This window comes from Sinocyclocheilus grahami, unplaced genomic scaffold (assembly GCF_001515645.1).
Source record: "Sinocyclocheilus grahami isolate Dianchi unplaced genomic scaffold, SAMN03320097.WGS_v1.1 scaffold282.1, whole genome shotgun sequence".
Taxonomy (NCBI): domain Eukaryota; kingdom Metazoa; phylum Chordata; class Actinopteri; order Cypriniformes; family Cyprinidae; genus Sinocyclocheilus; species Sinocyclocheilus grahami.
In genome coordinates, this window is record NW_015505461.1 from 1,104,867 (window position 1) to 1,119,716 (window position 14,850).

At 39.2% G+C, this 14,850-nt stretch overlaps 1 protein-coding gene across 1 annotated transcript; it reads right to left on the minus strand.

Moving 5' to 3' along the window:
- Positions 1 to 646: 646 nt before the first annotated feature.
- On the minus strand, positions 647 to 5,416 carry LOC107600367 (trace amine-associated receptor 7f-like). The gene is made up of 2 exons (XM_016292240.1): positions 5,314 to 5,416; positions 647 to 1,521 (listed from the first exon to the last, which is right to left on the minus strand). Exons 1-2 carry the CDS (start codon positions 5,411 to 5,413, stop codon positions 647 to 649), a joined length of 975 nt encoding a protein of 324 aa, XP_016147726.1. The 5' UTR covers positions 5,414 to 5,416.
- Positions 5,417 to 14,850: the final 9,434 nt, after the last annotated feature.

Below are 14,850 nucleotides of genomic sequence, written 5' to 3' on the forward strand. Positions count from 1 at the left end.
GACATGGTTTTGGAACATTTTCGTGGGAAATGTGTGAAACCCATGTGATCACATTTTCACATGTGTCACATGTTGTCCACATTTGTTCACATTTGATCAGATGGGTTTCACACATTTACACCATTCCAAAAACGGTTCCAAAACCACGTTTCACATGTAAATTTAACATGTTAGTGCACATGTGATTTCATGTGGTTTGTTCATGTGTACTTAATTACACTTTATTTTTTTGGAGCCAGATTACTATAGGTACAAATAGAACGCTTTCAAAATGTTAATTGTTTTTATAAATCACATTCAAAAATGTCTCGCATACATATTTTACAGATTTATGCTGAATATGCAAAACAATCAATAAGGCATTTCTCTGTATTTCATATGCACAATGGCACACATTAAGATGTGATGTTATCTCTTGTTATTATGATAAATAAATAACTGCAGGTATATGCTAATAAAGAGTATAATTCTCTGTAAAACATAATGACAACTGCCACAATCCCTGGGATGATGTATATTGTTGTCCCTGAACCGTTTGTGAAAGAGATCCTGAAAAGCAAACTGTTAATCTCTCAAGGCAAAAGTAACAGGATGTAAAGAAAGTAAAGTCAGTGCCAGTCTTTGTCCAGCTCCTGTCCAAAAAAAATCAGCTTTTCTCTGATTGAGGTTGCGATCTGTCCCGCTGAAAGAGCAGGGTAAGCCCTTTCCTAAAACGGTGGTCCCGCACACTGTAAATAATCACATTGCAGCAGCTATTGCTCGTCAGAATCCAAAATGCAAAAAAGGAGAAGTTGCACCAGGTGTATCCCACTACGTCCCCCAGCACAAATACTGCGATAGGAGAGAATGAGGCTGTGAAGGCAAAGGTGAGGATTCCAATGGTTTTATCTGCTTTGATATCGGAAAAAGAGGGCCTGTGGGGACACCCACCAGCTCCTGTGTCCGTGCCAAGACTTCTCTCAGAGAGCAGCTTCCGTTTGCGGGAGTATCGGCGGATACTGGTGGAGGACAGGATATTGACGGCTAATGTCCCACCCAGTAAACTGAAATCAAAGGCTGGAAACAGCAGAAGGATGTTTGCATCTGGAGGCAACTGATGTCCGATTAGTAAGGGTGCATAGTTGCACATGCGGCTGCATTCATTGTACTCCAACGTGAAGCTGTTGCTTAGCATGAGCGGAGCCATTGCCAGTAAGAAGCTGCCAGCCCAGGACAAGAGAATTAGGAACAGGGTACGATGCCGTGTCACAAGAGTGTCTTTATGCAGAGGACGCAGGATTGCCACACTGCGCTCCACTGTCATCAGAAAGATGGTACTAATTGAGACAAAAGTGCATCCAGCAAAGACTGGACCAATCAGCATGCAGGGTTGCCAAGGTCCTGATCCACCCTCCCGTGAGGCTGTTGAGATGCCCTGGTACCACAGAGGTGGAGTGCTGGTCACCATGAGAGAGATTTCAGTGTATACAGAGAATGGTACCACCAAAACTCCAACCATCATGTCTGTGATGGCCAGGGACACTGCAAGACAAATATAAAATATGGCAAATTGCTCAGTATTCACCAGACTTTTTCTTTGCACTAGAGATCTGCATTCCCATTGGACCTGACGTAACTGAGAGTGGTGCGGGGTAAATTTTGAATTTGGAAAGCTGGAGAAAAAACTGATTTGTGGAAATCCTATAAAATATAAATATCTAAAAATAAAATTTACTCAAATGTATTTTATGCTTTATGTGGTAACACTTTATAATAACTTTCATTAACAAACATTATGTAATGCTTAACGGATCATTAGTTCATATATATTCACATATCTAGAAATGTGAAATAATGTGCTTGTTAATGTTTACTAATACATGTATTAAACATTACCTAATAATTAACATTTAATGTAAATTAAAATGCTTACAAATGTCGTTAAACTTCTAATTCATATGATCATGCACATCTTGAAAATCTACAAATGATGTTAACAGATGTTATACAATGAGTAAAAGGTTTTGTTAATGCACAACACCTTTGCTGCTGTTGAGGTGTGATACGGGCAAGGTTAGGGATGGGTTTGGTGGTATGGGTAGGTTTAAGGTTGGGTAAGGGGTCAACAAGTGTACAGGGGTCAGTTTGATTACTATAAGGGAACACAATTCAATCTGTTTATATTGCATTGTTTTGATAAATGAAGTATCATTTTCTTGAAAATTTGTTTTCCCCCTCCTCTTGATGTATACTATTGGGTATCTGTTTAATGATACACAATAGTATACTAATATAAGTGTTGAGGTGATAAAAACATGTTTTGCACCCAAATTACAATGTGTGATATGCGTTTACCAAGCATTTAGCTAAACTTAACTAACCACCCTTTACACAAACATTGTTAAAGTAGTTAAAAGTCCAGTGCCAATAAAGATACTAAAAAATGTTTGCCATTGTGTTTGCCATTTGTGATACAAAAATTGTGTCCAATGTGTATTAGAGAAAAACATTTATTTCATAATGATATTTCCCCCCATTTTAAATTCTTATTCTCCAATGAAAGGTTAGATTTATGTGAATTTTTTAAATAAAAGATCAAAATGATTAACAATGCAGATTTATTTTCACAGCCTTCTTTGATCATATTTACCAAGGATTCCAATAATTCTGACCAATATTCCAATATTTAATGAACACAAAGCTGGGAACACAGGAACACGGGAAACACTGAGAACACGAAATTATATCTAACAGCGGACGCTAGACACTAGGAAACACTGGGTTTAAGTAATGGAGCAAACAAAGGAACTGACGAGATGATTAATAAACAAAGGTGGAAACTAATGAACTATAATGAGGAACAGGAACAGGAAAACCATCCATTATCCACTATCCCTTTAAAGTGGCCTCCGAAGCATACAACTAGTTTTTCTGAGTGCTGAAATGGGCCAGAACGTTCAACAAACACTCTAAGGGCCCGAACTGGGCAGAGTGGATTAGGACCCTGCTCACCTTCTGAATTGAGGCCCAAACTCAAGACATGAAGTGCTGACTGACAGTGCTTGCAGGTCACCCACTTGCTTGACTGACACTAAAGCCAGAAGGAGGGCGGTCTTAAGTGACAAGGGCCGCAAGGGAGCGGCTCAAAGGGATAAGTCCCAAGGCAGCACAGTATGAGGGCGAGGCGGATTCAATCTCCTCAGAAACTTAACGGCCAGGTTGTTTCTGGCGATTGACTGGCCAGCCCAGAGAGAATGATCATAATGATGAGAGAATGATGATAGCTGCCACATATACTTTGAGCGTGGAAGGGGTGAGCCCCTTGTCAAACAGCTCTTGTAGAAAAGTTAGTATGTACAACACGTCACACAAGGATGGGTCTTCATTCCATGCTGCACACCAGTCAGAAAAGACTGACCATTTAAGGGCGTAGCGATGTCTTGTAGATGGAGCTCTAGCCAACAAAATGGTATTAGCTACACTCGAGGGGCGCTGCAAAGACTCCCGTCGAGGGGCCAAACATGAAGGCTCCACAGCTTTGGCCGGGGATGCCAAATCATGCCCCTCGCTTGTTAGAGGAGGTATTTGCTCAATGGTATCAGCCAGGGGGGTGCTGATAGCAGCTGATTCAACTCGGAACCACGTCCGATTCCTCCAAAGTGGGGCCGCCAGGAGGACTGAACATCTGACTTCCCCGAGCCGTCTGATAACCTGAGGAAACAGGGCAACCGGGAGAGGGGGGAAGGCATACAGACGAGTGCTGGGCCAGTCATGGGCCAGGCCATCTCGCTGCTTCGAAAAAAAAATTGGGCAGTGAAAGATGTCTTTTGAGGCGAAGAGGTCCACCTCTGCCCTCCCGAAGACAGACCCATTTGGTGATGTAGTCTCCATTCTCCTGAAGCTACATTGCCCCTGGACAGCATATCTGCTCCCTGGATCAATCTGCCCGGCACATGAACTGCTTTCAGCGAAAGGAGTTTGCCCTGTCCCCATAAAGCAGGCATCGAGCCAACCTGTAGAGGGAGCATGACCTGGGCACGCACTGAATGGGGAGGACAAGCCCAACACGAATGGAGCTTCCATTGCTCGGTGTTTAGCGGAGAGAAAGGTTATAAGGCTGTAATTAAAGCAAAAGGTGTTCAACAAATGTTCAACAAAATACTGACACAAGAGGATGATAATTTTCCCAACTCAGTGATTCTGATTTTTTAATATTTTTTCTGACATGTTGGTGTTGAGGCTTTCACCTGGATGTTATAAGTTGCACTGAGTAAAAACAGCTGGATAAAACAAAAACTGTCTCCATCTTCATTTCAGGCTGCAAAGCAACAAAATATGATTATTTGAAAGGGGTTGATTCTTTTCTATAACCACTGTATATCAAATTAAACAGGATATTCCTTGAATCATACATCAACAGGAGAAAACAAACCAATTTTTCAAGAAGGTACTTGTTAATTTATCAAAACAATGTAATATAAACAACTGAACCGTGTTCTATTATAGTAATCAAATTGACCCCTGTACACTGTTAACCCCTTAAACGACCCTTAAACCTACCCATACCACCAAGCCTGTCCCTAACCTTAGCCGTATCACACCTCAAGTGTTGCACCTTAACAAAAGCTTTTAATCATTGTATAACATCTGTTAAATTCATTTGTAGGTTTTCAAGTGCGTGATCATATGAATTGAAAGTTTGACATTTGTAAGCATTTCAATTTACATGAAATAATGTAATGTTAAGTAAGTGTAAGTATAAGTAAACATTAACAAGCACATAATCGCATGTTTTTAGCAATTTGAATATAAATTAATTTATTATCCATTAAGCATTATATCATGCTTGTTAATGATTTATTAATGAAAGTTATTATAAAGTGTTATTATAAAAATACTAGTGTAGGCTACTGCTTGCTCCATTGTGTACATTATATATTATTTTGTTTCAGAAATATGTAAAGCAGTGTGCAGTACCATAAGGAATGCTAAATGTTTTGAACAGTACTACATTTGTAACAGTAGTATGTAACAGTAACTTTATTTTTTTGTGACAAACTCATTACATTGCATGTTTGGGTATTGAGTATTTCATATAATCACTTAATTTGTATCACTTAATTTGCCCTTTTTTATCCATTTTTGGGTTAAAATGTCTTTTAGCAGCCAAAAATGTCAATACATTTCAAGAAAAAGGTTAATATTTCTAATTAAATTTTGGGGGGAAAAAAGGATCAGTGAGCACACCGCTGTGTGGGATATATCTGCATACTGTAAACTGTAGATGCTACGTGCCACACTGAACATATTCTATATGTAAACTATTGTAGTTACCTTTGAGGTAGCCCTGTGGTGTTTGAGAATGCCGGGTCTGCATGAAAACAGTAAGCGTCACCGCGTTTCCCACCACAATGGCAAAAGCCAAGCTGACCATAAACATGACTGCCAATGTTCGGTTTAGAAGTCCACAGCAGCGGACTGTGCAGAGAGCTGCCAAAGTTTGTCCTGCCCCTTGAGATTCAGTCACTGTCTGATTAGCAGTCTCCATTATCCCAAGTTGAGGTCCTGGTTACCTGGGTACACCAAAGATAGCCAATAGTGAAGCCTTGGTACAGTCTTCATGCCTCTAACAGGCAGCGAGATAAATCATTCAAATCAATATTTTGGGTGTTTTTTTGCAGTGGATAACAACCCTTTAAAAGAGCAGAGAAAACAGTCTTCATGGTTTGCACAATTTAACATAATCAAGGCAACATAAATACACTGTAATCAAAGTTTGTATTACACTTGTTCTGAGTTGCATGGTGATGACAACAAGCCTGTGCAAATGTATGCTTACAAATCAGGCTCCAATATTATGTAGAATTGGTAAGGACAAGTGTACAGAAGGAAAATATTCAAAAGGTGGAATGTCAAACATTTAACAATCAAATAAGTTATTAATGTCCTATTAGTCTTAAAATACTTATTTTAAATTAAGAATGGTAGTATGTTAATTTAATTTAATTTACTGTAAATATACTTGGCTTATTCTGACAAAAATATATGTGCATTTGGCCAACGTTTGTACTTAATCAAATTAATATAATTAAGTATTCTATGTATACTTGTCTTGTAATTGTGTTTACACTTTACAGTAAATTTTTCTGGGAGATTAATAGTGCTGCAGTAAAACATGAACCGAAATATAAGAAAACCTATGAATATATTACATTTAGAAAGTTGTCTGTGGCCGCGATGGCAGTCATGCCATCTGTTCAGTCTTATAATTCTTGCAGCATCTCTTCAAATAGAACCCAGACATTAACCACGACTGCTTTCAGTGCTTTTAAACAAGCAGAACCCTACTGAGAGTTAGAATCCAGCTCTCAGCGTACTAACTGCAATTTAGCATGATCAATATTATGTGGGCATTAAAATAGAAAGCTCTGCTGGGGCTTCTTGGCAGTTATGACAGCGTCTCAGCTGGACATCAACACACACTGCCAAACTCATACAGTCTCTCGCTCTCTCATTCTCTCACTATCTGTCAAAAAGTTTTACATCTTTTACTACACATGCATTTAGTGGGAAGTAGGCCAGGTTTTTTTTCTAATGAATCCAGCCAGGACATTGCTTTTGCGGTGTCTAATTCATTATGGATTATATCTGTGAAATCAGAATCAAACTTAAAACTTCAATTGTGGCTTATTTCACATTGAATTTGATGAAACTTGGAAATGACGTACTGAAACTCTACCAAACCGAAGACTAAAATTTAACTGATGCTCACAGTGTGTATATATCTTTGTTTTCAAAAAATAATAAGCTGCCTTTGTTATTAAAAAATATTGTGTAGATTGTAATATTGTAATATAATGTAATGTTACTGCAAAATACTTTTTAAATGTACCATTTTTAAACTTAAAAAGAATAGGAAATTCTTTAAGTTCTGATATTTAAAGGGGAGAATTCGGAAACACTTGTTATTACCGACACTAGTTTTTACTCATGCATGCATCTATTATGTACACAGAGCTAAAACATTCAGTTTTTTTGCTATTTGCACTTAGTATACTTATGCAAATAGCATCTTCCATTAAAAATACATATAACACGACAATAGTAATGTCACGAATCCGGTCCATGAACTTTCCTTTTCATTGACTCTCGCACCACACAAACTGTTGCATAGCACCCCGGACTACATTTCCCATCATGCATTGCACTGATTGCACTCAGCACGAATTGCACACACCTGTTTACACTGATTGCACCCAGCTGTTTCATATCACTCCCTCACTATTTAACACTCACTCTGATCCCTTCCCTCTGCCGAGTATTGTTTCAGCATTTATCACTCTCCTAGAGATAGCTACTTTACGGAGCCCTTGTCATAGCCTTAGCCCTAGTCGTTTGCCTTAGCCCTAGCCCTAGCCTTAGCCCTAGCCTTAGCCCTAGTCTTAGCCCTAGTCTTAGCCCTAGTCTTAGCCCTAGTCTTAGCCCTAGTCTTTAGCCTTAGCCTTAGCCTTAGTCGTTTGCCTTAGCCACCTGGTTCCCTGGATTCACCCCTTTTGTCTCGCCCCTTTTGATTCTGTCTGCCGATCATCGACCTGTTCCTATTCATTGACTCTCGCACTACACACTGTTGCACATCACCCCGGACTACATTTCCCATCATGCATTGCACTGATTGCACTCAGCACGAATTGCACACACCTGTTTACACTGATTGCACCCAGCTGTTTCATATCACTCCCTCACTATTTAACACTCACTCTGATCCCTTCCCTCTGCCGAGTATTGTTTCAGCATTTATCACTCCCCTAGAGATAGCTACTTTACGGAGCCCTTGTCATAGCCTTAGCCCTTAGCCCTTAGCCTTAGCCCTTTGCCTTAGCCCTAGTCTTAGCCCTAGTCTTAGCCCTAGCCTTAGCCCTAGCCTTAGCCCTAGTCATTTGCCTTAGCCTTAGCCTTCCCGGTTTCTGATCTTCGCCTGGTTCCCTGGATTCACCCCTTTTGTCTTGCCCCTTTTGATTCTGTCTGCCGATCGTCGACCTGCTCTAGCCCTAGGACTATTCTTGTGTTTTGCCCACCATATACCTGTTTGCCCTCATGTGACCCATGCCTGTTTCATGACCACGTCTCTGTCTTCATTCCAATAAAGCTTGCATATGGATCCGCACGTCTCACATCTCGTCAGCCCCGTAACAAGTAACTAGTAAGACACAATTTTTCTCAATACTTTTCTGTACTGAGTGTATTACAAATATATTAATAATGAACTTATTTCTCATTATAACCATCTTGGGTTTTTGTTTTTCTCAGTGAGGAAAATACATGTAATACTGCTAGTAAGACACAATTTTTCTCAATACTTTTCTGTACTGAGTGTATTACAAATATATTAATAATTAACTTATTTCTCATTATAACCATCTTGGGTTTTTGTTTTTCTCAGTGAGGAAAATACATGTAATACTGTCTTCTAATGTGTCTTATAAAATATCTTATGAAGCAACATAGCTGTTCACCTTCTGCAACAGCTTTTATGTTGAGAGCATGCCTGTGGAGCCTTAAATTGCTGCATATGTAGACAGCTTACTAGGTTTTGGAATAGACTGTATTGAATGTGACTCCAAACTGTGAAGTGTAAATTGCATTCAGCACAGGTTTTGTGGGCATGTTTGTTTCGTTGCCTGATCTGCATAATTCATTTAGTGAATCAGCGCAGATAGTGCTTGCAAATAAACTGCACTTTCAGCAGGTGCAACTCATTCATCCTTCTATCCATTCAGTTTCTAATTGATGTATTTCATCCTCCAAGTGAACACTTAAAACTAATAAGAGTTTTGTATCGCTCTCCATATTTATCTCTGCTAAATTATACATGAAAACGTTGCATCCCAAGACATGCTTTGACCAAAATGTAAAACATCATCACATGTATCCTTCACAAAGAACAATCCCATAAGCACAATCCCATAATGCATTGCAACAAGATCAGTGAAAATTGATCATAAACGTATACATTTCATTGAATACTGAAAACGTTAAAATACTGTGCTCATAGCACTGATAAAGTTGACTCTAATAAAATGTTGTATTTCACCTAATATTTGTGTGCTGTATGTATTTTATGGTGATTAGTGTTGTGTTGTTACCTTAGCAGCATACTAATATCAAACTGTTCATATTAACGTATTGAAATCAACTGTGAGCTGGATCTTAAGTGTGCAGAACCAATCATGTGGCGTGTGAGGTTTTTTCTTGCTTAGATCATTCCAAATGAAATGTCACTTTGGAAGCATTTAGGCAGAAACGCAACTAACTTAAGTTTTGGAACAGGGCCACTCTGTCAACCAAAAGCAATAGACATTATATATTGTGCGTAATTTAAGTGATGGTGGAAGTGAACTATAAATAAATAGGATTCTTTAGTATGTCGTGGTAGCAAATTGCTTTATATGGAAGTCGCTTTAATTCCAGACAGACTAGGTCCAGCCTCGGTATCCAGGGCTAGAGTAGACAGTCAACTGGAATAATGGAGTGACCAGTGGTGGACCCTGAAGCCCTGGGGGCCTGTAATTCTCATGGCCTGTGTGTGTCTTAATCTTTCTGTCCAGCCTTTAATCCAGCCTCTGTTTTTTTCACACTTATTTCCAGTGTTGGGGAAGCTACTCTGAAACTGTAGCTTGACCAGCTACAAGCTACTCATAAATTAAAGTAGTTAGGCTACATTCAAGCTACCCTTCAGAAAAAGTAGCTAGCTACACTACATGTTACTATCAAAAAGAAGCTAGCTACATTGAAAATACTTAAAATTTTGTTTTATTATTATTATTATTTTTTTACAATTAACATTACAAATAACTAAATAATTATTAATGAAGAATTATAATGAAGTTATAAGTAAAATATAATAAAGTTATAATTAAAATTATTTAGGATTTAAAACAACATATTGTAATGCAATCATGATTTCAAAGAGTAGGGTGAATTCAGGTTGATTGGGACACTTTTCCAAGCCAATTCAATGAGAAAAAGTGTCCCAATCATTTGATTTTGTAAACTATCTGTTACACACAATAATAAAATAGACTACTGTATAGTTATATATTATCTTAAACTGACTGTCAAAGTGCAAAATTGCTACTAACGTAACATTAATGCAAAAGCAAAATGTATGCAACTTAAACTGGATACGGAGGAGTCATAAAATAAGCAGGTTAAACTCACAGCACATGTGGTAGGCTATTTACTGACTGTGAATGGAGATGTCAATCATCAGCTGCGCGCATGAACACTGCGCTTTGCGTGAATCGCGCCGCAACCATCCTTTGCCAAATGATAAGCACACTACTATATCGTGATTTTATTTTCTTTTTGATTAGTGTTCATTACAAAACTGTGGGGCACCGATTATATTACGACCGGCATCATTGTAAAATAGACATTTGATCTATTTACAAACAAAGCAGTGTGCAGGACTTTTCTTTCCTTTATGCTGACTTTGTGCAAGCTCAGATGTGTGAGGAGGTGTTTAATGGTTCATTATCATGAAAACAATATGGAAAACATGGCCCTTTTAGTAAAGATTCCCTTTAAACTTGCAGATAAACATGCTTTACAAGAAATTTTCCATCTACAGCAGTCACTTACCTGTATTTTCTATTCCTGAAAACTGTGAGTAGCAAAATAAGGTAATACCCACTGTCAACCACCAGTCTTGGTCCAGACAAGATGTACAATGAAGTCCAGTTTGAATCCCGATTGAATACACAGTCTCCCATCAGAAAACAGGCAACACTCTAGCACATACACGGAAGCATACATAGACTTCTGTCCTTCCCCGTTTTTCTTACCATCCGCTTCTTTGTCTCGCTGTCCTCGTTTTTCTTCTTCCCACTCTATTTTGCAGGCTTGTTGACCTAGTCTGTCTAAAACACTCTCTCTCTCTCTCTCTCTCAAGCAGCTGCAAGCTCAAGCGTTATAGTTACATATGCATTTCACTCTCCTCCTCCTCTCTCTTAGAGCATTATTCTCCCTTTCCTCACAGTGGTCCATTTGCCATGAGATGGCCTCTTTCATTGACCTCAGAAAAGCTGCTTTAAATCAATTGATCCTGTTGAATTTGGACATGAGGGAATTTTTTTAAAACCCTAAAATATAATACAGATTGAGGTGGTTAACAGTTGCGGACAAAGTTTGACATTTCAAAATTACCAGTAAAGGAATTATTTTTTAAATTTCTGATTTGCGTTGTAACGTATTGACACCACAATGTTTGATCAATGTTGCACGTTTTGTAGGCTTTACCTGTCCAGCATCCTTCTGGCACTGTCTTTGAGGTTTCTTCCTTCAACTTTGCACAACTTTTACACCTGAATAACACATGCCAATGTCAGGCGGGTAGTATTATATGCGTCCGTGTACAAATGTTTACCAACCTTAAACATTGAAGCCCATTGACCTGCACGTTTTCCATTACTAACCCTTTAAAGGTCTTTATTCCAACAGTTTAAGTTTTTCCCTATTAGTGCCCCCCACAATCTGTCTCGGCCTCCAAAATTGCCTGGCACAACTGACTTCATAACTACAGTGATGTAACTACAAAAGTAGCCTAGTACACACATTAACCTCAAATGTACATGGAATAATAAATTCACCACTACCGTCTTATTACATTATGTTTTCTGTTTGTACTGTTTAGGTTTTAATGCTGCATTGCACATCTGAGCTATTTGCACTATTTTAATACTGCTGCAAACTTTTTATAATTGATCATTTTATATTGCCATTTTAAATTATTTGTATTCTTAAGCTTTACTATCAATTTGGACATTTCAAAATAAATCTTATTGTATTTGTACAATGACAAAGATATTCTATTCAATTAGCTCATGCTCTCTCTGTATCTAACAAGCCATTGTTCAGTAAACAAATTCAATATAATAATTAAAATAAATGATGGACTTTGTCAAAGATGGGAGCTTTAGTGAGGAAATGTTGTTTTGGAGGGTTTTTTTTTTTTTTTACCATTGCTGCCCGGATCTTTTCAATTTCCAAACGCTTTTCCAGATGTTGATGTAGAACATCTTTTCCAGATGTTGTATAAATTAATATGGATTAATCTTTGTCAAAGCTGTGTTTGTTCTGTTGTTTGCTCTTTTGCCTCTTCTTGCGCTGTTTTAAAATCGATTGAGTTTGTAAACACGTACAAATGATAAAACTTTTACTCTATTAAATTTTGCAATTAATCCTCTGAACACATGCGTGCTGAACCGTGGGCCTAGTCACGGGTCACTATCAACTACGATCTGCTCCCTTCACTAAAATGTCACGGTTCCTAAACATGATAACAAATAATATAGATAAATAATGAACATGTCAAAACGAAAACACAGATACTTACCAAGTAGGAATGTCCTTTTATCTTTTTTTTGTCCGCTGCTCTCCGACAGGTAAACTTAGTGCTCTCTCGTGTAAAAAAAAATTCAAAACACAATACTAATCTCTACTAACTCTCATGTCTCGCGTTGCCAGTAGTCAATTGTAGGGCTACAATTGCCATCTAGCGGTTGGGAATTGTAATTGCATTTTTATTTATAAAATGAAAGACAGCCGAATATCAATAATATCATATAATGTGTGTGAATGTAACATTTAACAGCTTGTGGGATGCATGGAATCATATTATCAAATGCAAGTAAACTTTTGAAACATTTAAATTAGCATTATTTTTGGCATAATAAATAATGCTGTAAACTAATTAAATAAAATATAAAATAATGATAATTTAAATGTTTCCAAAGTTTACTTGCATTTGATAAGAAGCTGTGTGGGCGAAAATTACATGTAAACAATTTTAAGGCTATTTTGGCTATGCTCATCGCTGGTCTGGTGACAGGAATAGGGCTATAGCGAAGCCATTAAAATTAGACCACAGATTGCCTCGATTTCGCCAGGTGGGCTAAAAGCAGACTACTCGCAGCCCGTCCAATTTGGAGCTAAATCGTGGCTACATATAGACCATTCATACACATTATATTATATTATTGATATTCGGCTGTCTTTCATTTTATAAATAAAAATGCAATTACAATTCCCAACCACTAGATGGCAATTGTAGCCCTACTGAGACATGACCACTGGCAACGCGAGACATGAGCGTTTGTAGAGATCAGTGTTGTGTTTTGAATTTTGTTTTTACACGAAAGAGCACTAAGTTTACCTGTCGGAGAGCAGCAGGCAAACAACAAACGATAAAGGACATTCCTACTTGGTCTTGTAAGTATCTGTGTTTTCGTTTTGACGTGTTCATTATTTATCTATATTATTTATCATGTTTAGGAACCTTGACATTTTGGTGAAGGGAGCAGATTGTAGTTGATAGTGACCCATGACTAGGCCCACGGTTCAGCACGCATGTGTTCAGAGAATTAATTGCAAAATTTAATAGAGTAAAAGTTGTATCATTTGTACGTGTTTACAAACTCGAGCGAATTTAAAACAGCGCAAGAAGAGGCGAAAGAGCAAACAACAGAACAAACACAGCTTTGACAAAGATTAATCCATATTAATCTATACAGTGAACACACTCAGAAGAATTGGAGAAACTGAGGAGGAGTTTCAACATCTGGAAAAGCGATTGGAAATTGAAAAGATCCAGGCAGCAATGGTAAAAAACAAACAAAAAAAAAACTCTCCAAAACAACATTTCCTCACTAAAGCTCTCATCTTTGACAAAGTCCATCATTTATTTTAATTATTATATTGAATTTATGACTGAACAATGGCTAGATACAGAGAGAGCATGAGCTAATTGAATAGAATATCTTTGTCATTGTACAAGTAACGTTACAGGCTGCACTACCCATTGTTTGTGTTGCAGGCGGCACTAAAAGAGCTATTTCCCTAAAAGAGCAATTACGGGTGCGTCTTTTTAAAGACGACGTTGCGTGGCAAACTTGACGTTAGGTCTTTGTAATGACGATGTGGGTCTTGCTATAGACAATGTATCAAGCAGGCGTTTCTGGATGCGGTCATTACCTGGCGCTGGGTGATGGTCACAATCGCTGCCTCACGTGCCTGTGCATCTAGCACACTGAGGTGGCGTTTGTGGATGAGTCATGTTTTCATTGCGGGAAGATGTTCATCTCAGAGTCGTGGGCCAAGCTCCATTTCCTCAAAGGGGCGGAGTTCCGTTACCTCTGCCTTGATCTAGTTCTCGTCATGGTGGCAGTCAGGCGGGGGCTACTTTAGGCAGTAGCACGGGCGGTCTGAGGGTAACAGTGGTGGCAAACCCTCCAGGGAACCAATCCTCAGGGGACCATTGCTCCTCTTGCACTCCGCAACCAGTTGAGCTGCCAATGGAACGTACTGGGCCCTCTACAAGGAGCGTACCAGCCGTATCCTTTGGCGTTCCTCCCAATGACCAGATGTCGATCACTGCATTGGAGGATGAGCCAGAGCTTTCTGGAGAGGAAGATTCGGCTGCGCTGCTGTCCTCCGGGACTGTAGGAATGCCTGAATCGGATCCGGAAATAACGGCTATGTTTTCCTATGTTTTGGCTATGTTTTCCCGTGGGTGTAGGGCTCGAGTGGAGACTTCCACCTCAAGGTTGCACGTTCTCAGCGCCCCACCTCGGTGCCTTTCTTCCCGGAGGTGCATGAGGAGCTCACCAGGTCGTGGACGGCACCTTTTACTGCCGGAAACCGATCTGCTGGTTCCTCCTCCCTCACCACCCTCGACGGTGGTGCAGCTAGGGGGTTACAAGGGTCCCCCGGTGGAGTGGTCGGTTGCGATGCAGTTGTGTCCTAATACCGCCTCCACCCGGCAGGAACCGTGCCTCCCCTCCCGGGTCTATAGGTACTCGGCTGGCCAGCGAT